Raw genomic sequence first — 22,178 nt, 5'->3', positions numbered from 1 at the left:
ACTTGTGTCGGATCCCAGGCAAGCCCCGGAGCATTATAAGTCTCCTAATTTATAAAAGCAATTCTTTCTATATATGAGTTATATATTGTTGCATTAAGTTGTAGGAGTTGATTGAAACCGTTGATGCATTTATTACTATCCTTGCCTACCTTATTACCTTTTACCCTGTTAGGTCAGGATCGAATAACTGCTTAGCCTTGCTTAGACCGGTAGCGATCGGCGATATCCGGTCACCTATATTTATAGGTGGTTACTGGAAGAATTTAGCTATGGAAAGAATGATATCCTGGAATTAACCATGTGTGATGGATAATTGGAGACCGGACGGAAAAAGTTGGAGGCAACCAGACAGGGTTCTGGGGTGCTGTTAGTTTCCGTCTGTGTCGATTAAGGACCGACCGTTGTTGGGCCTCGAGTCATGTTGAACGCATGCCTTACATTTAGCTGGCCGGATAAAGTACCTTCCGACCGCGAAGCTGGGAGATTTTTCGGGCCGAGTAGATTGCCCGCAACGCACTATGCCGGAGCAGGTGTGGTAGGATACGGGGGCGAGATGATAAGACCAAAGTGCAGTCGGTCGGCCCCCGGGTACATGTGGTTCCTGGCAAACTTGAGATTCCTGGAAAGTTGACTTGTTGATCAATATCTCACTTTAGCGGGTGAGTGAGGTTTGTGTAAGGAATAAATCACTAGCTGGTTAGGAATCGATTCGAATCGCCATCGCTCCTAGATAGTGAGCACTTGACTCGAGTTACTTCATCGTAGTAATTATTATAGAACAATGATGGCTATCTGGATAGTATGGGATATGCTAAATCTAAATTGGTAACTGGATGTTATTGGTTAATCAAGTGATTGCTATAGTACAGGTGCTTACCTAGATGGATAGGTCATAATAAAGATGATGCAAAGTATTTAAAATGGTTTCTTCATGATAGCTTATGCTTTTCGCAAATAAGTTAGCTAGCCCACTAAAGAAAGCCTTGCCTAATCCTTGGTGTCGCTTTATTTTGGTTTAAGACGGGTAAGTCTGGCTGAGTACATTCGAGTACTCAGGGTTTATCCCACCTTGTTGCAGGTGATGTTCTCGACCTGTTGATGATGGTGGCTAACCACCGGTGGGCTCGGTGATTCTATACTTACTTCTCATCTATATGCTTTTGTCGGATGATGTCACTATGCTAGCAATATATTTGGAACTTATATTAATGTAATCATTTGAAAGCTATGTTGTTTTCACTGAGCGGTTTTGAAACCCAAACTTGTACTATTATTTGTTAACCCCTTTGTAATATTATTTCCGCTGCAACCCGATGTATGTGATGTGTATTTGCTTAATCACGTGATCTTGGTTGTGATGTTGATTTACCGAGGTCTTTCGGGACACTCGGCGAACTACTGGGTTTATATGAGTGAAAGTATGGGTGTGTCAACGTGTTAGCGGGGACAACCGTACTTGATCTTGTATAAATTGGGCGGTTCTATCACAGGCGCTGCAGCAAGTTCAGCCAACCTTCATTAAAACAAGAACAGCGCGATGAGATTAACATGAGTCGACTCAGAAATAGGACCACGTGCCTCTGGCTCAGGCACTCTTATATATATATATATATATATATATATATATATATATATATATATATATATATATATATATATATATATATATCGCCGTAACAGCACTTTGCTCTAGAGTACGTTCGTCCGTCGTAACTTTTACAATGGTTTACTAATTTACACAAGCTTCGCTTATCGCTTCCCATATATTTTTAAATCAAAAATTCGATAAACTCGTTTCGAAAGTTTTACTTAGACCTAAATCACGGCGCTAAAAAGGATCGTAACACCGGGGTGTTACAACCAACCCCCTTAAAAAGAATCTCGTCCCGAGATTCAAAGCAAGAACCAGAAGGGGAAAACACAATTACATTTCATAGATCAGAGATTACACGAAAGGTTACATGACTTCGAATACTAAACCACGCAGGGCTTTAGAGATACATGGCTAAGAGCGACCTGATACAACCGAGACCTACTCTAGAAGTCGAGATAGACGAGGGCAATGGAGAAACAGCAGGAAAATGATTATCCAAAACATGGCGTAGCACCAACAGATCCAGAAACAGTCGACTAAGAAGTAAAACATCGTGAACCCTAAGATTGACTACCCAAAAAGGGAACTTGAACTTCTTTGACGAATTGGATCCTTCCTTCTTCTCAGATCACACTATCTGTTCATACAGACGAACCTAGCTTCCCAACGTCGCCTAGATTTCATAGTTCTGCTGTGAAAGCGAGAGGGATGGGGATGAAGGGAAGAGCAAGGACCAAGGGTATCTTATATAGGCGAACGGAGGTGGGAAGCAACACACCGGAGGCTGTTGCGGCGGGGATGGGATACACAGATGGTGCATGTTGTGGAGATAAGGTCAGAGACATGGCGTGCTTCCTATGCGAGCGGTGGAGGGGGAAATAAAGGAGAGTAGAGGAGGTCTGCTCGACGAGGCAGGCGTGCGGGCGGTCGTGTCACCAAAAGAAGAAGGAAAAGAGGGGAAAGGAGGGTTCGGTACGAGGGACGAGGCGTGAGAGTCGAGAGCCAACCGGATGCTGGGAAAAGGAGAAGCGCACAGTGCACAAAGATGGTGAGCACTGCACGATGCCGCGGCCACACAAAAACAAAATGCAAAAGACCCGATACAGACAATGTTCGTAGGACACGCAGCGAAATAACCTAGCATGCGTAGCGCGGTCAACTAAGCACAGGGCTTGGGACAAGACGTCCACTCAGACTTTTATGACTATCCATGGCTAACCTTCCGTTACTACTCTTCTTTTGCTTTCCTTCCTTGACCGCATCCGTCTTTTCTGTAAACCCATATCATGTCATACTTTCTTTCTCCAAACCATCTCTTGTTTACCTTGAGAGAACACTTCTGCATCACCCCGTTGTGGATTTCCCACTTGAACACTGGAACATTTCCAAGGAGAAAATTTTAAAACAAATGGTATGGCGGTGTAACTCGGCAAGGTACTTGGTCAACAACATCGATACCAGCACGTGCCAAGCAGCATCACCATGTGGCAGTTGTTCCACAGGGAGCCCTCGGTTTCATCGCGGCACCGTAAGCTATTAACCAGGCAACTACTACCAACTTACACGCCATGAAGGCAGTGGGGTCATAGACCACAGAGTAAGGGGTATCGCAAGGGAAAAATTCAACAACAAAGGTTTCCCTCCACAACAAGGGACAAGAAATTTAAATCCAACGATGGATTTGATTTAAAAAGATTCAAGTGTTCTGTTGGGACGTCCACAATTAGTCGATACAGTGTCTAATAACATCCAATCATGGCTGATCTGCTGGTGTCTGAATGGCAACTTTTCTTGTAACCCACTTAATATCACCCTAGAAAACTTAAGCACATCTAACGAACTTAAGGTAGATAAACACAATAAACACAACGGAATAAATAAAATGCATATTCCAACGATCTTACACGGGTACAACGTACAGGCATTTAGGCTCCATTCATGACACAGCATTCACCTATGGTCAGACGATCTTAACAACTACGGACGACAACAACGGCAAGAGTACAAGACCGGGGATAGCAATGAAAAACACTACTACTACGGCACAACGTCCCAAGGAAACTAGTCTACATCCTCATGGGGCAACGGCTGAGCGAGAGGAATCAAAGGTTCTTCTGATACTTCCAAGGGTGGAGGTGCTGGCGGTGCTGCAACACCAGTTCTTCTTCTCTTAGGTGGGTGGATAGGGATCCCTTCCAAGATCGGGGCATCCTGCCTTTCAGCAGCCAACGTCCTCCGCTTGGCCCTGGTGACAAGATAGGCCACCCACAGCTGATGGACATGCCGATCTTCGGCCTCCTTTAGAGTTTCCTCCATGGCAGCCTCTTGGCTCTCAGCAGCTGCAGCGCTGGCATGTGCTTCGGCGAGCTGCACCTGAAGCATTCGGTTGAAGATCTCGGCTTCCTCGGCGCGCTGAAGGCACGCCCTTAGCCCCAAGGCTTGACGATCGTACTGCTCATCCAGAGCGAGCATGTACGTGGTCAAGTGCACCACGGTGGGACTGTCCTCTTACACATCTCATCCTTGCAAAGCCTCCATGCGGGCCCTCCATGCCCACCGATTCTTGTCCAAAGGAGGAAAGAACCTCATGGGGGGTACGGGCAATGGGTTCTTCATAGATCTGGTAGAGGTACCGCAAGGCTTTGCGGGCCACAACCTGGTAGATGTCGATGAAGCAAAACCTGGTTGTGGTCACACTCTAGGCTTCAGTGATGTCGGGAAACTCCTCACTCTTCTCAATGTAGATGGTAACCTCACACCGCTCGGTGCCATGCTCCTCATACTCATGGCCCTCATACTTGGGGCAATCATTGACTTCGAGCTTTTGCAGGGTGGCATGCAGGATTTTGGGAAAACCCTCAATGTTCAGGCAATAGGTACTAACCCAGGCTCCTGCCATCTCTAGCGGTGGTTGCAAGGAAGGCTGAGCGAAAAGCTGGCTCAAGGAAAAAGCTAAGCGAGCTAAAGTGCGCCAAGTGGTGGTACCAATGGCTAAACCAGGCTCTACTTATAAAGGCGGAGCATTCAGTGGTCCTAGCATGGTTCACCAGGGTTCCCACATGAGATCGCTACGACGAATCGACCAAATTCCGTGAGTTCTAGGCGAGCGACATGCGATGCCATTACTGACTAGTACGACTGCAGGGTAAGGGTCCGATAAGAGCGCAGAAAGGGATATAGAGAGACGTGGGTCACGATCGGCATGAACCATAGGCGAACGCAAAACACGAAGCCATAGTGTAGACCTAACTCTAGGATAGGAACGAGTCAAACGTGCACAATACGACACGCGTGACACATATGGATGGCATATCTACCAGCAATACGACACTACAATGCATAAACAGGATATGCATGAATGCACGTCCTATACATCCTTGCACTGTTGCCACATATAGGGCAACTGTTCTCAGATTTTTGGCACATCGTTCTCTCCCTGTAACTAGTCGATACTATCGAACTATGCTCGAGTCAGTGTACCTGCAGAAACTTGATTAATCCTATCTAAATTAGCAGAGTGCTATCTATCTTGGATACATAACCATAGTAATAGGGCTACTTATATAACTTCACATATAAACGTCCTAACTTCTTGCAACAATGGGTTGTCAAATTTTAGTTTAGAAAAGGTTTTTGAAGCTTTATTTCCTTATTTATGCTCTGATACCACCTGTGGCAGAACCGCCTAATTTAATACCTCATAGGAGTACTTGCCTTCCATTAGACACTAAGCACTCGAGGGAGAACACTAAATTACTCGATTCCGTCGGGCACACCCCAGGGGAGAACCCGAAAATCCATATTTTTGCCATCAGGATCACAAATGAGAGAATAAAGCTTACATCATTCGTAACCATTTCTTACATCACTTTTAATACAATATCAGAGTATAATATTTATTAATATAATAGCGGAATGAAATCATCTTATCAGAGTTATAAACAATTTAATATACAGCGGAATATAGACATGTGATCAGAATTATAGTGGAAATAAATATCTAATCATGGCATGATGAATTATTGATACGTAAATTATGACACAGTTGTAGTACTTTCATTCATAAAAATATTTGGTGAGAGTTATAAATAACAACTACGATCGCAGCGCAAAGGAAATCCTCTCTGAGCCCACCAGGAGGAATCCACACACAAAGGTCAGCTCAAGCGTCCACCTGTCACCTACAACAGGGGGAATGAAACCCTGAGTACTCAATTGTACTCAGCAAGACTTATCCGACATGAGAAAAGAAAAGACTCCAAGGATATGCAAGGCTATCTGGCTGGTGGGTTTATTACATTTGTAGGAAGCATTACTAAGCGTGCGTCCTTATGTTCGATTTTTATTAATAGCCGTATTGGTTCATTAACTAACCATTCTATGTAAGCACCTGTGCTACTTTCAAGCAGGTGGTAAGCAATCAGATTTTCTTTTCTATCTTTCATCTTCAGTTCTTACTACGATGCTAAACCACTGACAAGCCGTACCGGATAGCCCGGCGATTCGCGAATCAATGCCCCCAGCTGGGTACCCCGAAAACACACGCCCCGCTTGTACCCCGGGCACAAGCAGGACCAACACATCACTCTCCTGTCCCGGGTGTCTAGGTCCCCGTCCAAACTGGGACTCCAAGCCCCCGCCCCTGAGTCCCGGACTCAGTGCGGTGCAAGGACCTCCTCCACCAAAACAAACCCTAACAGTCGGTCCAGAAAGAGCTAGATCCGCAACAAGAGAGCAACAAGTCTTCCAAGCGCCCATACACAAGTATGTGCTTGGGATAATAAGTCTGTGACCTGCCTAGAGTCATATGCAACGATCGGTCATTAACCGACCAGACAGGGAAAAATAGTGTAACCAAGCTATGCCCCGTGTCCACGGCGACACAACTCCTTACACTCACCAATACCCAAACCATATCCCTGCCCGGTCACCATTTTCCTTTCCACCATTTTATATATTCCAAGTGATAATCATATAGTAACATATTTCCTATATCTCGCGAGTGACAGGCAATCACTCGACTTCTACCGGAGTCCTATAGCATAGCAGTCTACACGATCCTGTCATACTAGTAAGACTCGTAGGATAAAGATATATATATGCAAGTGTGTTTCATTCAACTCCTTAAAACTTAATGCACAACTATAATTTAAACTGCAGAAAAGTAGGGGTTATGCACCGGGGCTTGCCTGGGTAAGATATATTAAAAAGTTAGAATCTGCATCTTCAGATCATCCAGCAGTAGCTGGATAGAAAGCCCATTACATCATCTCCTGGAGAGAATACCAGTACACTATCTTCGGATTCCCAATCATCCTTCGTTCGATCCGTTGATCCATCATCGTACCTATACGATATGCATGCGATGCAATGCAAAGATGTGAATAATCGACGACAGCCAAAATGCTTCGAAATCCGATCCTGCCTCACAAGCTAACGAGGTAATTCTAACGCTGGTCTACGCATCCACGTCGCCGAATAAGGCATTATTTCCCAATAATTGTTTTAGCTATATAATTCGAAGTGATTTCGTTATTTCATTTTATCGATTTATTCGTTATTTGAACTAGAGCATCATTATCTACCTAGCAAACTAATTATTATTGCTATAAAAATTACAGTGAGTAGATAATAATATTAGTAGTTACTGTCAAATTTTTAGAGTCAACCCTATTACCGATTTATCACGGAAGTTCCTACAAGTTTATATTTTTATAATATTAAGTATCTTAGAATAATTATATAGCTCCCAAGAATATTATCCAACTATATGAACAAATTATATTAGCGGGTAGATCATGATTTTAGAAATGCAACAAGACTAGTTTTACAATTTTTGGATTCCCGTACCATTTTATATTGATTTTACAAGTTTACTTTATCAGCTAAATTGGAAATCGCTCTATAAATCGAAAAGGGCCGATGCAACTAAATTGGCCTAGTAGCTAGGCAGCCCAGTTGGCACCAGCCTGGCCCAGGCGGACGGCGCCAGCATTGATGGCCCACGTGGAATGCGCGGCCCAGGTGAGGTGGCACGTGACCGGCCCAGCGGGGCGAGTAGCCAGCGGCCGAGCAGGGGAAGAGCGGGGAAGGAAAAAGAGGACGCCGGTACACACGGTCGTGATGGTGCTGTGACTATGTCCGGGAAGGAGGCAGAAAGGGGAAACAGCCGGATGAATGAAGACAACGCAGTGAACATAGGGACTTCGGCAAGCAACGGGGACAAGAAGGACGGCGCTGCAGCAAGTTTGGCCAACCTTCATTAAAATAAGAACAGCGCGACGAGATTAACATGAGTCGACTCGGAAATAGGACCACGTGCCTCTAGCTCAGGCACTCTTATATATATATATATATATATATATATCACCGTAACAGCACTTTGCTTCGGAGTATGTTCGTCCGTCGTAACTTTTACAATGGTTTACTAATTTACACCAGCTTCGCTTATCGCTTCCCGTATATTTTTAAATCAAAAATTCGAGAAACTCGTTTCGAAAGTTTTACTTAGACCTAAATCACGATGCTAAAAAGGATCGTAACACCGGGGTGTTACAGAGAGGTTCCTAGTTGAGAGTAAAAGTGGTTTCACCAAAGAGGCACCACTAAGAGAATACGATTAACGAAAAGAAGAGTGGCCAAAATGCATGCATAGTGAGGACTGTCTAGTGCAGATGTTCACCGAGGGAATAGATGGAGGTCGTCGTTTCTTCAAATGCCCGTGAGCATGGGTAATTGCTATTACTATTTGTTTTTTCAATATGTTTCTCTTCTATACAACTTATATGACATACTTATTGCAGTCTTCCTTGGCCGAAGAAAATTATGAGTTCACTAGGTGGGTCGATCCTCGACCTATTTATCTACATGCAGAGTACATCTACTACCTGCAGGACCGTATCTTCGATCTAGAAAGGGAAGTTAGCAGCGGTTATAAGGACAACGAACAGGATGACAACAACAATGGTGCCGATTCACAGAAGGCATTTTGCAATGATCCATATTGTACCTACCCTAACCACAAGAACAAGGGGCCTCCGCCGTCACCCCAGCCACCACCACCACCAACAATGGGAGGCTACTGTGGAGAAGTTGCAACACAATTTGCTATATGGCCACACTACTAGGACGACCCTATCTTATTCACCTAACATATCCATGTGTTTGTTGTTTGGTTTAATTACCTAAGGCATGTTAGGTTTAGTCAAAGGAACTCTGTACCCTAGTTCGGTACATGTTCTCACATGCCATTTCATATGTTTTGTGTGTTGAATTATATAATGCCCTACTTTGTTAGGTTGTGTTTGCAGCACGTGATCATATTTCACTACGTCCGCAACATTATACTGAATATTATAATCACAAATAATGAAAACAACTACATAATGAAAAGTCCAATACTATGCCACATTAAACAACACAATAATACTAGAAGTACGTGCCGATAGTAAACAACATTGTTCATGAACAAACCATAGAACTAGCAAGTCATGGAGACTACTAAGTGCAATGAGGCCACTTTTCCTTCCTTAGGACATCGGAATTCTCCTCCATCGCTGCTGTCGCTCGGCGTGCACGCTCAAGCTTCTTCTCCCTCTCCTCCCTGTACGTAGCAACACGCCTCCTTTCCTCCTCTTCCTTGTGCTCCTTTTTTACAGCCTCCTCTCTGTGTATCTTCTCCATCATCTCTTTATCCTCTGCCTCCCACTGCAACAGTTTCTGTATCCATTCCTTATCTTCAGGCTTGATCTCAGTGTCGATCCACTGCTCAAAATCACAGAGCGGTGGAGGGGTCTGCAAAAAATGCAATTGTTACAAAACAAAAAAATCATGCAAGATGTTATATGACACAAATATCAATTCCTCGCTATCTTGTTAATGTGGCGCTGACGAAGTGTAGGCTCAAACACAAAATTGGAACATATCTAATACCTCTGCCTATAAGTGCCCTCTTCATCGGACTTGGCTACCTTGCAAGGATCGCTGTAAAAGCACATGGGCACTGGAACACCACTAGGCAAAGGCAATGGGTCAAAGGTATTTTCGGTCATCCGGCCATAACTACAATTCAACCAATTTCATTCTAAGAACCAAAAATAATTAACATTAAACCTTAAACCTAGGGTTTTCCATTTGATGCACAACAATGAACCCATAACATAACAACATGCGCTGCGTTTACCTTGGTTTGCTAGCTTTTCCACGCATTGGCATCCTACAGTTGTATAATACAAATATTAAAAATTGCATGAAACCCTAAGTAATGACGATTCTTAGGTTGAAAAATCCGACTAATATATACCGAATCGATGCAAAAAAACTAGGAGGGGAGCAAGGATACCTTGCTCTCGAAGATCTACGGATCAAATCAAAGTTTCCAAGGTCCAATGTGCCGATTCGTGAGGTAGGGCGAAGTGGAGAGAGAGAAAACTCGAGAAGAAGAAGAAAGAAGAGGAAGAAGGCTCGAGCAGGAAGGTTGGGGCCGGGTTAAAACACCACCTCGGCGCCAAGATCTACGGCGCCAGTCTCGACGCCAGGATATACGGCGCCAGGATCTATGGCGCCGAGCTGCCTACCAAGTCACCGCCACGTATGCATCGAGCCCAAGACCTCGGCGCCAATAACGATGGCGCCAAGAAGTGTAAGCTCGGTGCCAGCAACAATGGCGCCGAACTAAAGGTCCAGATTTTGAATTCATACCTCCAGAGGCATATTTGTGAAAAAATTTCAAAAAAAAGGCTAAAAAATAAAAAAAAATTGGCCCCGCTCGTCCCACTATGGTGGCAGGCCAAGGCGCTGTCTGTCTCGGGGCACGTGTAGGTGGCAGTGCGTTTTTACGGGCCGAAACCTAAGAGATGGGCTGTCCATGCCACTCAGTCGAAGGCCCAATAATTTGCATCCTGTTTGCGAGATTTTTTTTAGAAAAATGAATATTTTTTAACCTAACGCCATTACAAGTTGTTGGATCAATTTGCAATCCACCTGTCAAGTTGTTTTATGCACGCATAATTTACTATATTCTTAATGTTATTAGGGCGCTGTTTGAAAAAGTTTGCGAAGAAAGTGTGAAGTCGCCCGTTCAATAGGAAAAATTTTCGAAACTCGTAATGTTGTTATGTTCATTTGCTCTCAATGTTCAAGACACCTTTCAAATTATGAAAACTTTTAAATTGTACAGAATTCTACCTTCAAGTTCTCCAAAAATATTCAGCCTACATAATGCATTCTACATCGATAATGAAAAAAACACAAGTTTTGTTTCCCCATAAAATCTTTCCTTTTTTACTTGTGGTTGTAATTCACCTATATTCAAATTTAAAATCAATGGGTGAACTAATCATAGATCAGTTAGTTAGGTTTCTTGTATTGGAACCTACTCATTCGGGTTCAAGTTCTCGACTTGGCACGGGTGCTTGTATTTTCTGGATTTATTCCAGGATTTAACGGCGCTATGCTTTCAGTGGTAGGCGACGTCACCGTCGACAACGAGGCGCCAGTGGTGACTTCGTGAATCTCGAGATCTGCCGCTATGATTTTAGTGGTAGGCGACGTCCCCATCGACAACAAGGCGCTTTCAGTGGTAGGCGACGTCCTCGTCGACAGCGAGGCCCCAGTGGTGACTTCGTAAATCTCGAGATCTGCCGCTATGCTTTCAGTGGTAGGCAACGTCCCCGTCGACCGCGAGGCGCCAGTGGTGACTTCGTGAATCTCGAGATCTGCCGACTCAATCCTTCGGATGTGCTCATAGGGGTAGAGTTTGTGTACGTGTGTTCATAGGGGTGAGTGTCTTCGGAGGTGCTTATAGGAGTAGAGTTTGCGTACGTGTATTCATAGCTCGTAGGAGTAGAGTTTGCGTACGTATGTTTGTAGAGGTGAGAGTGTGTGCACATTGTGAGCGTCTGCATTGTACTGGAACACTGTTTGGGATTTTAGAAAATCGTCTCCGGACGACTTTGTCGATAGAAGCATAATTTTCTGGTGTCAATAAAATATCATTAATTTCAATAAAAAATATTCCTTATTATAGCTTAATAATTTTTTTATGAAGGTAAACCCTGCTTTTAAAGAAAAAATCACAAGCCTTACAAAATGTTCACCTGAAAGCACTGGGGACACAAGCTAACCGGGGCTAAAAAAATGCCGCTCAATAGATCAATAACAGTAATAATGATTTTGCCATTTGTGCAAAGGACCACATTTATTTTTGCCGACTTACTTGCGATCCAGATGCAGTACCTTTTCAAATACGAAAAAGTCTACCTAACCTCTTTACCTATTATAACTCGACTACTCCATCAATCAACCTATAAAATCAGATATTTAAATCCTTCAACTTTGTAAAAGCGTTCAAATAACGCTAATAGTAATTTTGCATAGCGGTTTTGTTATGCTGACGTGCTCAGATAGACTTTATGCTGACGTGGACGACTGACAAGCGGCCTTGTAAGTGGGCAGGTCTTCTCCCCTTACCTCCCGCGGCCGGCTTGCCAGCCGATGACGACGTTTCCTTCTCCCGACGGCGTCTTCTTCCTCTTCTCCGGCGCTTCTTTCCCCACCCGTGGCCGGCGAGCTCGCGCTCCACATCTTCCCCTAGCGATATCTGGCGCGGGCTTGCTCGCGTGCTCGGGGCGGGCGGAGCAGGGGCGGCGGCACGAACGCGGCGGATGGTGCAGGGACGGCGGCCATGGCGGCCGGGGGAGGGGCATGCAGGTGGAGTCGCTACTGGGCGCGACCGGGGCAAGGGTTTGCGGTCGGAGCCGCGCGGGGCCGGCCGGACAAGCTGCGCCGGGGCTGAGCGCGGCCGGCAGAGCTACGCAGGGGCAGGGGCAGGGGCGAGGGGCCTGTCGACGCCGGAGCAGGTAGGTGGGGAAGATGTGGAGCGCGAGGCGCCGTGGGGCGTGGTGCCGTGGCTCGCTCGGCGACGGCGCTGGGCGCTGGAGGCCTGCGGCCATGGCGGTACCGGCGCCAAGCGGCCGGGAGTTGCCTCTTCTCGGCAACGGCGGCGTGGCGAGGGCGAGCTGACCGTGAGCTGGTGCACGGCGTAGGAGCGTGCTGCAGGCGGTCGCCGTTGTCATCGCGTGGGTCGCCGTCGTCATCGCGTGGGTTGCCGAAGTCTGCTCGCATCACAGCTTGGAGCAGAGCAGAGCTCGTCCTGCCGCCGCGCCCCCGCCACAGGCCTCCGCGCAGCTCTGGTTATTGTATGTAGCACAGCAGCCGGGGAGAAGCAGAAAGTGGCGCGACGCTCCACTGGATCGAGGAAACCGTGCGGCTGGCTGGATTGGACTCCATCGATTTCGTACCACCCGCGCCTGTCCCGTGCCAAGACCCTCATGGTGAGCTTCGTCCGCGCCGCGTCCAGCGGAGAAGGCCGCTGAGCTCCGTCCGCGCCACGCCGAGTCCAGGAGGCCAGGCGCACGGAGAAAGCCGCGGAGCTCCGTCCGCGGGAGGACACCGAAGCCGCCGCACAGGCCGCCGGCGCTGCAGGTCACACCCCCCGCACGAAGCTGCCAGAGCAAGGCTTCTTTCTTGTTGGCAAGCAGGACGGAGGAGGTACTCTAATTGCTTGCTGCTACAGCAGGACGAAGGAAACTTTAGTTGGTGAAATTTTTGGCGAAATAGTACGGTAGCATTTTTGTTGTTATTTAATAATTAGTGTTTAATTATAGTTTAATTAGACTTAAAAGATTCGTCTCGTAAATTTTGTCTAAACTGTGTAATTAGTTTTATTTTTTATTTATATTTAATATTTCATGCATGCATCTAAAAATTCGATATGACAAAAAATCTTAAAAACTTTTGCAAAATAGAAGGTAACTAAACAGGCTCCAATTGGGGACGAAACAGCCAGGCCGGGACGAAGGATAAGGACGTTTCATTTTTTAATTTATTATAAGCTGTGGGTCCTACAGAAAAACCCAAACCTAAATAGCCCAAACATGGGTAAAGACCTACCCACTTATAAACGGGCCCACTTATCAGTCGTCCACGTTAGCATTAAAGTCTACCTCATCGTGTCGGCATGACAAAACCATTTTGTAAAACCATCAGAAGAGTTATTTGAACGGTTTTGCAAATGTGAGAGGGTTAAATACCTGATTTTATAGGTTGGGGTGAAGTAGTCGAGTTGCAATAGGTGGGGGTTACGTAGACTTTTTTTTCTTTTTAAATAGTTGGATATATAAGAATCGTAAGTGCAAAATTTCTTTAAGTGTGTCAAATGTGTTGGCACGTCAGGCATTACAATATGGGAGAGATCATTGGACCACCACAATTTGTTCGAAAAGAACACAAGGAACCACTGATCTCTATGCTTCATTGACGCAATTCTGCGAGTTCATTACTTTTTCCTTGTCAATTTACCTTCTGCTTGGACGAGGAAGATCATCGCTCAAAGAACTCAATTTTACAGATCGTCACAAGCATCAACATTTCTTTACGCATCATGCATGCATCACAAAACTGGAGCATGTTGGGGCTAAACGGGGGAAGGAGAAGTACCTACTCGTCGCTTAGTTCGATTTCGATTTCTGAGCGGCGGGCGGCCCGCAGAAGGCTTCCCGGTTGACGGCGGCGCCGCCGCGCAGGAGGAAGTGCCCGAGCGACGGCGTGCTGGTCGCCGTGACCCGGTTCTCGTCGCACAGGAACTCCCGGCCGCACGCGCGCTCCACCTCCCGCTCGTAGTCGTGCACCATCACCTCCGTCTCCGTGCCCTTGGTCCGCGCCATCACCGCCGCCGAGTAGATCGCCGACATCCTCCCCGGCGACCCCTCCGTGAACCTTCACACCATGACAAAATCATCAGCTAATTAATGAATTGGACTCTTTCCTTAATCAATCCAAGAAACCATGGACGACGCGGCATCCGAGTATCCGACGTGCATGCAATGGTGCGTGTGCGTTGGCACGTACCCTCGAGGGCCGTCGACGAGGATGACGTCCCAGGCGACGTCGTAGAGCTGGTTGGGGAGGTCGTTGATGGCGAGTCGGCACTCGGAGAAGAGCAGGTTCTGGACGGGGCGGCACTCGGCGGCGCGCGCGGCGCGGGCGGCGTCAAGGATGCCGGGGAGCTCGCGCACCGCTGTGGCGTAGGCCACGTCGTAGGCCTCCAGCCCCGGGTGCTTCCCCTCCAGGTGCGCCACGTAGTAGGGGTTCTCGTCCAGGAACACCGTGCGCCCGCCGTGGTTCAGCGCGCGCCACAGCGGCGTCTCCGCGCCCAGCCCGAACACCAGCAGGTTGCACGGCGCGCGCCGCCGGAGCACCGACGCGATCGCGCGCACGTCCGGCTCCGGCATGCTCGACGACGAGTTCCCCGCCGCCGCCGCGTAATGCACCAGTGCGTCGAACACGTACCGCGGCAGGCCAGCCTCCGCGGCGCCGGCGCCGCCGCTGACCGTGAAGGGCGCCGCCTGGTACGCCTCCCCCGCCGAGGCGCGCGCCGTGGAGAACACGGTCAGGAGGGACACGCAGGTGAACAAGGCCAGGAAGACCACAAGCCACAGGCACCGGGACCAGCCGAGGAACGGCATGGGCGACGCCGGCGACGTGGGCACCATCCCGTTCAGGGCCTTGTTCGACGGCGTGTGGACGACGAGCAGCTTCGGCCCGGCCATTGCCTTCATCATCTCCGCCTCTGGCTTTTGTGTGCTCGTGTGTATGTCCGGACTCTGGAGTGAACACTAACAAGGTTTAGTAGATGAAGGATGTTGTGCAGATGGAATGGCCACTCACACTGACATTTTCAGGTGAGAGATCAGAGTTGGCAAGGGAGGAAGGAATGGAGGTTGGGATGGGATGGGGGTTGAGAGGGACTGACAGCATGCCAAGCTAGCTGAATTAAGCAAAGTTAAATAAGCTTCTGTTGGATTAGTAGTTGGCATGTTTGGTAGGAAAGCAAACCAGGTTAAAAATTGCTCGAGGGTTGCAACCTGCAAGGCTTTGCTTCAGAGTGGCTCAAATTTGGGTAGGTTTTGATGGCGCTCTTTTGATTTTGACACCAAATCTTTCTCACAACATTAACTATAACATTTCCTTTCTAACCTGTTTTTGAAAAAAATGAAAATGAGAGCACAACAAAAAATCGTTTGGAAATTAGAATGCGATATTTTTTTCTCAACTCTTGTGTTTCCTAAATGAAGATCCTTCAAAGTTGAAAATAGGCCCATAAAAATTGGAATGAGATGAATGTGAATATTCCCCGGACAACCTAGTCATGACACTTTTTTAGGCAGAGTGAGGACCCATGGTTTGTGGCATTGCACAGTACCAATCTGCCACTGCCTGATGAGTGATGATACAAGAGCATCATCAAAAAGCAACAGAAGACCGGTTTTGGAAGGGCAGCCGGCAGCTTTCTGAGCACCACCAGACGTATATGAAACAAAAGCAGCCAGCTGAGCATATCAGGTTTGGTGAGTAAAACTGCGCTAACAAATGAAGATTGGAATTCCTTGACTGATCGCAAGATGCTACCAGCAGCAAACACTTAGGCCCCGTTCGCTTCGCTGAAAAAATAAGCCGAAATACTGTTCTCGCAGATTTATTGCGAGAGAAAAATATTGTTTCGGCTAAAAAAACAAACTAAAAAGTACGGATTATAAGAGAAGCGAATAGGGCCTAAGGCGTGGCAGGAGCAGATAGGAGGTGGCTCTCAGCTTCTCTCTCCGTTGCCTTAAGTGAAGCCTCGGCAAAACCGGGCATGAAACACGCATCGCCCGCCCCCATTCCCTGTGCAGTCCAAAAGGACCAGAACCATTTCACATTTACAGGAAGTAATTCGATGACGCAACATACCGACGCCAGTAACAATACCATAAAAGCATGGGTTAGTCATCCTCATCCAAACAGAAGATTAGTTGATAAACAGACAGAGGGACGCGAAAACGAACCTTTTATGGTAGCAGGTAGTGATGGCAATGCTCTTCTTTGCAGATTTTCTAAAGAATATCACTGCTAAAGCCAGTATTCAACTCGAAAAATCAAAAGCGAAGGGGCATACTACCAGTTCCTCCATACTTTCTATCCAGTTTCAGTATTTGTGCGGTCGAAGCTAACCGCAAGAACATTCTTTCGACATTCAACTGTTGGAATTTGATGACCATGCCAAACATATCAACACCTTCCATCAGCCGAAAGCACAAGAAAAATACAACAGATAGAGATGGAAACTTTCGTTCATAAAGTTAGGCATCGGCAATGTATTTACTACGACTTAACAGATGCATCTCTGGCATCCCTGCAGTAAAGAAGCAGTAATAGGAACAGAACAAAGGTTTTACAAAATCTCACGGGTATCATGATCATCGGTTCATTGCCAGGTGTGACCATAGATAAACCACAGCAAGATGTAACCAGGATCATGCAGTCCCGCACCAGTAGGCTAAGTGCTCGTCCTTGCGAGATGTGCTAAAGAGCCCGCCACATTTCAAGCAAATGAAGCTGCTCCCATCAGCAAACGCATCCAGGATGATCTGCTTCCTTCCACTCTCAGCAAGAATGCAGGCCTCATCAGAATTCAGCATATCGACAGGGTCTGACCCAGGTCCTTGTGGAGGGTTAGTATTTGATGACTGAGCCTCTGCTATGGCACATTGGGCAAGCAAAGAGGCAAGCTCATCAACACTAGGAGTGGCCTGCAATCTCTGCGCATATAGTTCACGCGCTCGGTTCATTGTCTGCATGAGAGCTTGTTCACCACCTTGAGATCTTATGGCCAAGAGAACCTGCATAGTTTCATAAGTTGAGAATCAATATAACACATACAGATGAAATGGTCATGAAATTAGATAAATGAGTCTCAACACAACAAGATTCCAGAAGAACTCAAAATGGAAATTATGCATTGCAATAGACCAGAATGCTTGTCACATTACCAATGTTTGATTCATTACCAGAACATATCCTACAATGTTATTATGAGGGACACATCACCACAATCATAGGATCCCACAGGCAACAGCTAAGGCATAATCTTATATTGCGTAAATATTGGTCTGAAAAAATCAGTTCCACTAACATAGGCACATAGCTAGAGTGCAGGCAGGAAGCTCTAATGATAGAGTGTGCTGTTGCAGTTGAGAAGTAATTAGCCTACTACTCAGATCCACACAGAAGACGTGCATTTCGTTCGATCCATGTGAGGCATCAGGTAATATACAATACATGTCTAATCCAAACAAGATACGGAAATTCCAACACCATCGCACACTAATACATATAGAGTAAGATTTGTTTAGGCCTATATTGCACTGTACTCCTGTGCAAAATTAGTACAGTAGACTCAAATAATTTTATGAGGGTACCAAACACTAATTGTGGGCTGTGGCTTTCTTCTTCAACTTTTCCCAACCCTACCTTCTCCTTTTACCCGAGCATCTCCAGCAGTAGGAGAAAACTCCAACCCCAAAAACTAGTTATTGGGGGATATACAAAACGTGTTTTGGGGTTTTGAAGGTCTTCCCTCCAGCAGAACGAGGAAATCCAATCCCCAATGAGAAAAATAGTGGATTGGGGGAGGAGAGGTCTCCCCTTTATTTGAGGGGTGGGAGCATTGGCGGCGCTAAGGGTATGCTTAAGATTTTGGTACAAAAAATAAATACATATACTAGTATACATGTATATTCTATTTTTTAATTGGACCAAAAGTCCACAAACGTAGCAGCGAGCAGGCCAACCTGGCCATGGCCCAAGCGGCCAGAATTCCACGCGTCGGCATCCATTCACAAGTCACGACTCCCGTAATCCTGTTCGTCTCGATCACAAGTCACGATTCCCGTCCCAAGCAGTGGCGTGCTGCTGCGGGCAGCGGGCTGCCGGCGGCCGGCGGCACATCTCGATCTGCTTTTGCTGCGGCGGCGGGCGGCCGGTGACCGATGAGGCGGTGACCAGCAGGCAGCAGCGCATCGTCGTCGCAATTGCAGCAGGCAGCTAGGTAAAGATTTCATTTTTCTCCTCTAATTGATTTGTTCCTGCTACTGCTGTGATGCGTGTTACTTTGTTCAGTAATTTTCTAACATTCAGTTCTTTGTAAATTGTAATCTAGATGAAGAAGAAGGGTACTAGCAGCATATTTGCATTATGGGAGAAAGCTGCAAAGGAAAAAAAAAACTCCACATCTACACCAAATCCTCCTCCTGTTGAGATTGAGAACAATCTGCAGGTAGCACTTGCTAAGGAGAGTGGGGATTGCACATGGTTTTCTGGACAGCTTGCTATCTTGTTAAATGTTCTTGGCAATTCTTGTAAAAAGATGAGAATGCTTCGAATGGCTCAGGTTGAGGAACTAATTGATGCATTAGAGTTGGAGGAACAATATTATGTTGTTTACAAGCTTCTTAAGTTGGTGCTAATTCTTCCCGTAGCCACGGCTAGTGTTGAAAGAGTGTTTTCCACGATGAATTATGTGAAGAACAAGCAAAGGAACAAAATGGGTGATGAATATTTGAACAATTGCTTGGTTACATTTATTGAGAGGGAATTCTTCAGTCAAGTAAAAGATGAGGATATCATCAATCTCTTCCAACAAGGGGATCGTAGAGTTATATTGTAGTAGCCGTTACTGTTTTGTAATATTTCTTAATTATTTATGTTTCGAACTTGTACTTTGGTTACTATTATGGATTTTTTGTTAAATGTTATGGCCATTATAATTTATCGTCCATTATATTACATATTTGCTTCAAAATTTTGTACATTTGGCATACCCAGCCACGAATTCCTGGCTCCGCCACTAGGTGGGAGGCTATGATTTGAGGGACTGAGAATTTTATTTTCTCATTGGGGTTGGGTTTGGGAAACTGCTGGAGCTACAAGATCTCCAAAATAACGGTTTTTTCTCATTGGGGGTCAGGAAAGGGGGACTGCTGGAGATGCTCACCTATAAAAAGGCTTGATGGTCATTTTTAACAGGCCTAATCCAAAATGGTTCATATTAAATAGAAGAACAAACATTATCAACTGCACCCTGTACATATGGGATAGGACACCACCAGTTTTACACAAATATAAGATCACGCAGCACGTTAAGGTGTGCCCAAGCTGCCATTGAGTCTAGATCACATTCCGCTGTGTTAAGCATTTTATCCAAATCAATATGGTCTCTGATGAACTCTTAATGTTCAATCAACAGGAACGTAAATTTGCTAACTAGTAAAGTTCACCACATGAAGGGCGGGCCTGGTGCAAGCGGTAGAGTCTTACCGCCTGTGACCGGAAGGTCCCGGGTTCGAGTCGCGGTCTCCTCGCATTGCACAGGCGAGGGTAAGGCTTGCCATTGACACCCTTCCCCAGACCCCGCACAGAGCGGGAGCTCTCTGCACTGGGTACGCCCCTTTTAGTAAAGTTCACCACATAGAGTTGGTGAGTTGAGTGGCTCCATGAGCCAGCCGGCCCAGCCCTCAAGCCGGTGACCCGGGTTCGATCCCCGGCATTGGCACAGGGAGGCCCCTCCGTTGGCCTTCCTTGTGAAAGAAAAAAAAATGAGGGAAATAAGACCTCTTAAAGCTCGATTTGACTTGGCTGCTTGAGCTTAAGTAGCAGGCCCTTACATGGACCACCATCAATGGTGTTCAGATAATGCATTGCAGCCTTGAACTCTCCATCACAAACAAAATTTTAGTCTACAAACTTCTACAAATAAAACGCAGACCATACCCAAAGAGTTACGAGAACATTTAAAATCCCACAGTAAGCTAGAAAGAAAAGTTAATGAATTTCCATGTTATAGAGGGGAAGGAAAAGTGTATTTTCACAATATGCCACCACCCAAAAAAGTTTCAGGATATGCTACTCCATGCCTCATTGCCATGCCGAACAGGGCCAATTCAGTGAGATATGGAAGTGACAATGCCTTATTCTAAGTTTTAGAGGAGTGTCATATATTCTCATAAGACCGAAAAGTAAATATAAAGTACACATAGAAAAAGATAGAATTACAATGGACCTTAAAAAAAGTTAACCTTATGCCAGTGCGAGAAGTCAGGCAACCAAACATCGCCAGTATTTAATTAAAACCATATGGGCAACAGGATTACTGATGGTAGGCATTGAATTTTCCGGACCGTTCATGTTCAGAATTGGAAAAAAAAAACAGATAAAACTCTAACGGAAAGGGCTTGGACTGTATTGGAAACCCACCATACATCCCAAATCAGCAATGCATGCAATGCCAACAGAGCTAGGCGTAACTGCACGGTCTAATTAGCCAGAACACATGAATCAACAGTACAGCGAGGGGATATGATAGATGAGTTGACAATGATCAGCACAACAGTTTTTCACTACTCGGAAACTATATGTGCCTATCAGCAATATCTTTGGTGCTTACTCGCTGTGCCACTGGAAATTCGATGGTGAACACACATTGAAATGGTGGACATGATGCGCTTAAAAGACCACAAGCAAACAGCATAGTGCAAGTGAGGATTATGGAAACACTCATTTCCATAAGAATAAGTTACACAAGAGCTCCAGGCAAAGGAGAAAAGCAGTAGTTAAGATGTGTGTGCATAAAGCCACGATTTCCTTTCTTCCCTTCTTGAGGAGAACCTCGAGAATACTCCTTTCGCTTGCCCAAGAAACAGGTAGACAAGAGATTCGAAAGGGATAGCTGCAAAAGTAGCAAGGCACCTAAGCACCTACCCGTAGCACCATCCTCTAGAATGAATCGTACCTAACCAATCCCAAACCCTAAGACCTAGAACGGATCACACCTAAACCTCCCTTGGGCCTCTCCGCGCCAAACCTCAAAGCCGGATGGGATAACGCCATCGGAAGCACGGCCCAGAATGAGATCGAACCAGGGGAAATTTACCGCAAATCCGCGATCGTCTAACCACGCGATTGATCAGCTTCCAATACGTACGATACGTGACGGGAAAAAAACCCCACGGATTCCCCATTTCATCGCCGGACGCCGGGCGACGGTGGAGACGAACGCGAGACGACAGCACGTGAAATGGAGACCGAACGGAGAAGGGGAAAGAGGAGGAGGGTTCTCACCGCCTGCAGAGCGAGGGACGGCTTGCCCTCCTCGAGCAGCCCGCGGGCGCGGGACAGCATGCTCCACCCCTCCCCAACCGCTGCCGGCGCCGGAGCGACCGCCGGAGCCGGAGGCTGGGGCGCGGGGTCCATCTCCATCTCGACGTCGGGCGGGTCCATCGGCAGCGCCATCGATCTCGCTCGCCGCCTCTCTCCTGTGCTTCGCCGCCGCGGGGAACAGTTCGCTGCGGGTGTGGCGGGCGACGGCTGCGGTGCCAGTGCCACGCCTCCAGATGCTTCCTCCAGGTGTGCGTGGCGGCTTTTATGGTTTGTCGAGTCTTTGGTCTAGTTCCACATTCCAGGCTCTAGAGAAACAAAGGAAGCTGCCGACCGTTTTCCTTGGATAAAACGTGACAGTACTTTGATGACATTGAGATATTTCGCGCTTGCACGACAGAAAAAAATCAGATTAGCTATATACACACCCGAACAGGATTAATCTCTTTTCTAAAATATTTTATTGTCCTTCGTAGAACTTTCAAGGCGAGAGACTAGGAATTTAGTGTTTAAGATGCGAAGGAGGTGCGTAACTATCGGTAGACTTGAATGG

General features: G+C 46.5%; 3 protein-coding genes across 9 annotated transcripts; all 3 read right to left on the bottom strand.

The window, feature by feature from the left end:
* Nucleotides 1-9,031: 9,031 nt before the first annotated feature.
* On the bottom strand, nucleotides 9,032-15,386 carry LOC136462901 (protein IRX15-LIKE-like). Of its 7 annotated transcripts, none has more exons than XM_066461945.1 (3): nucleotides 14,504-15,386; nucleotides 14,093-14,371; nucleotides 9,032-9,388 (listed from the first exon to the last, which is right to left on the bottom strand). In XM_066461945.1, exons 1-2 carry the CDS (start codon nucleotides 15,214-15,216, stop codon nucleotides 14,104-14,106), a joined length of 981 nt encoding a protein of 326 aa, XP_066318042.1. In that variant the 5' UTR covers nucleotides 15,217-15,386; the 3' UTR covers nucleotides 9,032-9,388; nucleotides 14,093-14,103. The 7 variants fall into 7 exon arrangements, with proteins under 7 accessions (XP_066318042.1, XP_066318045.1, XP_066318044.1 ...); XM_066461948.1 differs by having other exon boundaries at nucleotides 14,097-14,371; XM_066461947.1 differs by lacking the exon at nucleotides 9,032-9,388 and adding an exon at nucleotides 11,692-13,163.
* Nucleotides 9,095-12,546, bottom strand: LOC136465257 (uncharacterized). The gene is made up of 4 exons (XM_066464065.1): nucleotides 12,065-12,546; nucleotides 9,777-9,809; nucleotides 9,565-9,655; nucleotides 9,095-9,388 (listed from the first exon to the last, which is right to left on the bottom strand). Exons 1-4 carry the CDS (start codon nucleotides 12,544-12,546, stop codon nucleotides 9,095-9,097), a joined length of 900 nt encoding a protein of 299 aa, XP_066320162.1.
* A 1,237-nt stretch (nucleotides 15,387-16,623) lies between the features above and the next one.
* Nucleotides 16,624-21,894, bottom strand: LOC136462900 (uncharacterized). Its single transcript, XM_066461943.1, has 2 exons — nucleotides 21,590-21,894; nucleotides 16,624-17,313 (listed from the first exon to the last, which is right to left on the bottom strand). Exons 1-2 carry the CDS (start codon nucleotides 21,758-21,760, stop codon nucleotides 16,948-16,950), a joined length of 537 nt encoding a protein of 178 aa, XP_066318040.1. The 5' UTR covers nucleotides 21,761-21,894; the 3' UTR covers nucleotides 16,624-16,947.
* Nucleotides 21,895-22,178: the final 284 nt, after the last annotated feature.

This window comes from Miscanthus floridulus, chromosome 7, assembly GCF_019320115.1.
Source record: "Miscanthus floridulus cultivar M001 chromosome 7, ASM1932011v1, whole genome shotgun sequence".
Classification (NCBI taxonomy): domain Eukaryota; kingdom Viridiplantae; phylum Streptophyta; class Magnoliopsida; order Poales; family Poaceae; genus Miscanthus; species Miscanthus floridulus.
The sequence above is the reverse complement of the archived record's forward strand: the minus strand, read 5'-3'. Positions and strand labels throughout refer to the sequence as shown.

Bases quoted from the DNA above. Each gene is read 5' to 3' on its own strand.
- LOC136462900 (XM_066461943.1), bottom strand. From the start codon at position 21,760: ATGGCGCTGCCGATGGACCCGCCCGACGTCGAGATGGAGATGGACCCC. The intron at 17,314-21,589 runs GTGAGAACCCTC...GAAACTATGCAG, and splicing joins CGTCCCTCGCTCTGCAGGCG to GTTCTCTTGGCCATAAGATC.
- LOC136465257 (XM_066464065.1), bottom strand. From the start codon at position 12,546: ATGGCCGCAGGCCTCCAGCGCCCAGCGCCGTCGCCGAGCGAGCCACGG. The intron at 9,810-12,064 runs GTAAGGGGAGAA...ATACAACTGTAG, and splicing joins TGGCAAGCCGGCCGCGGGAG to GATGCCAATGCGTGGAAAAG. The intron at 9,389-9,564 runs GTAGCCAAGTCC...CATTTTTTGCAG, and splicing joins TTTACAGCGATCCTTGCAAG to ACCCCTCCACCGCTCTGTGA.
- LOC136462901 (XM_066461945.1), bottom strand. From the start codon at position 15,216: ATGATGAAGGCAATGGCCGGGCCGAAGCTGCTCGTCGTCCACACGCCG. The intron at 14,372-14,503 runs GTACGTGCCAAC...CATGGTGTGAAG, and splicing joins CTCGTCGACGGCCCTCGAGG to GTTCACGGAGGGGTCGCCGG.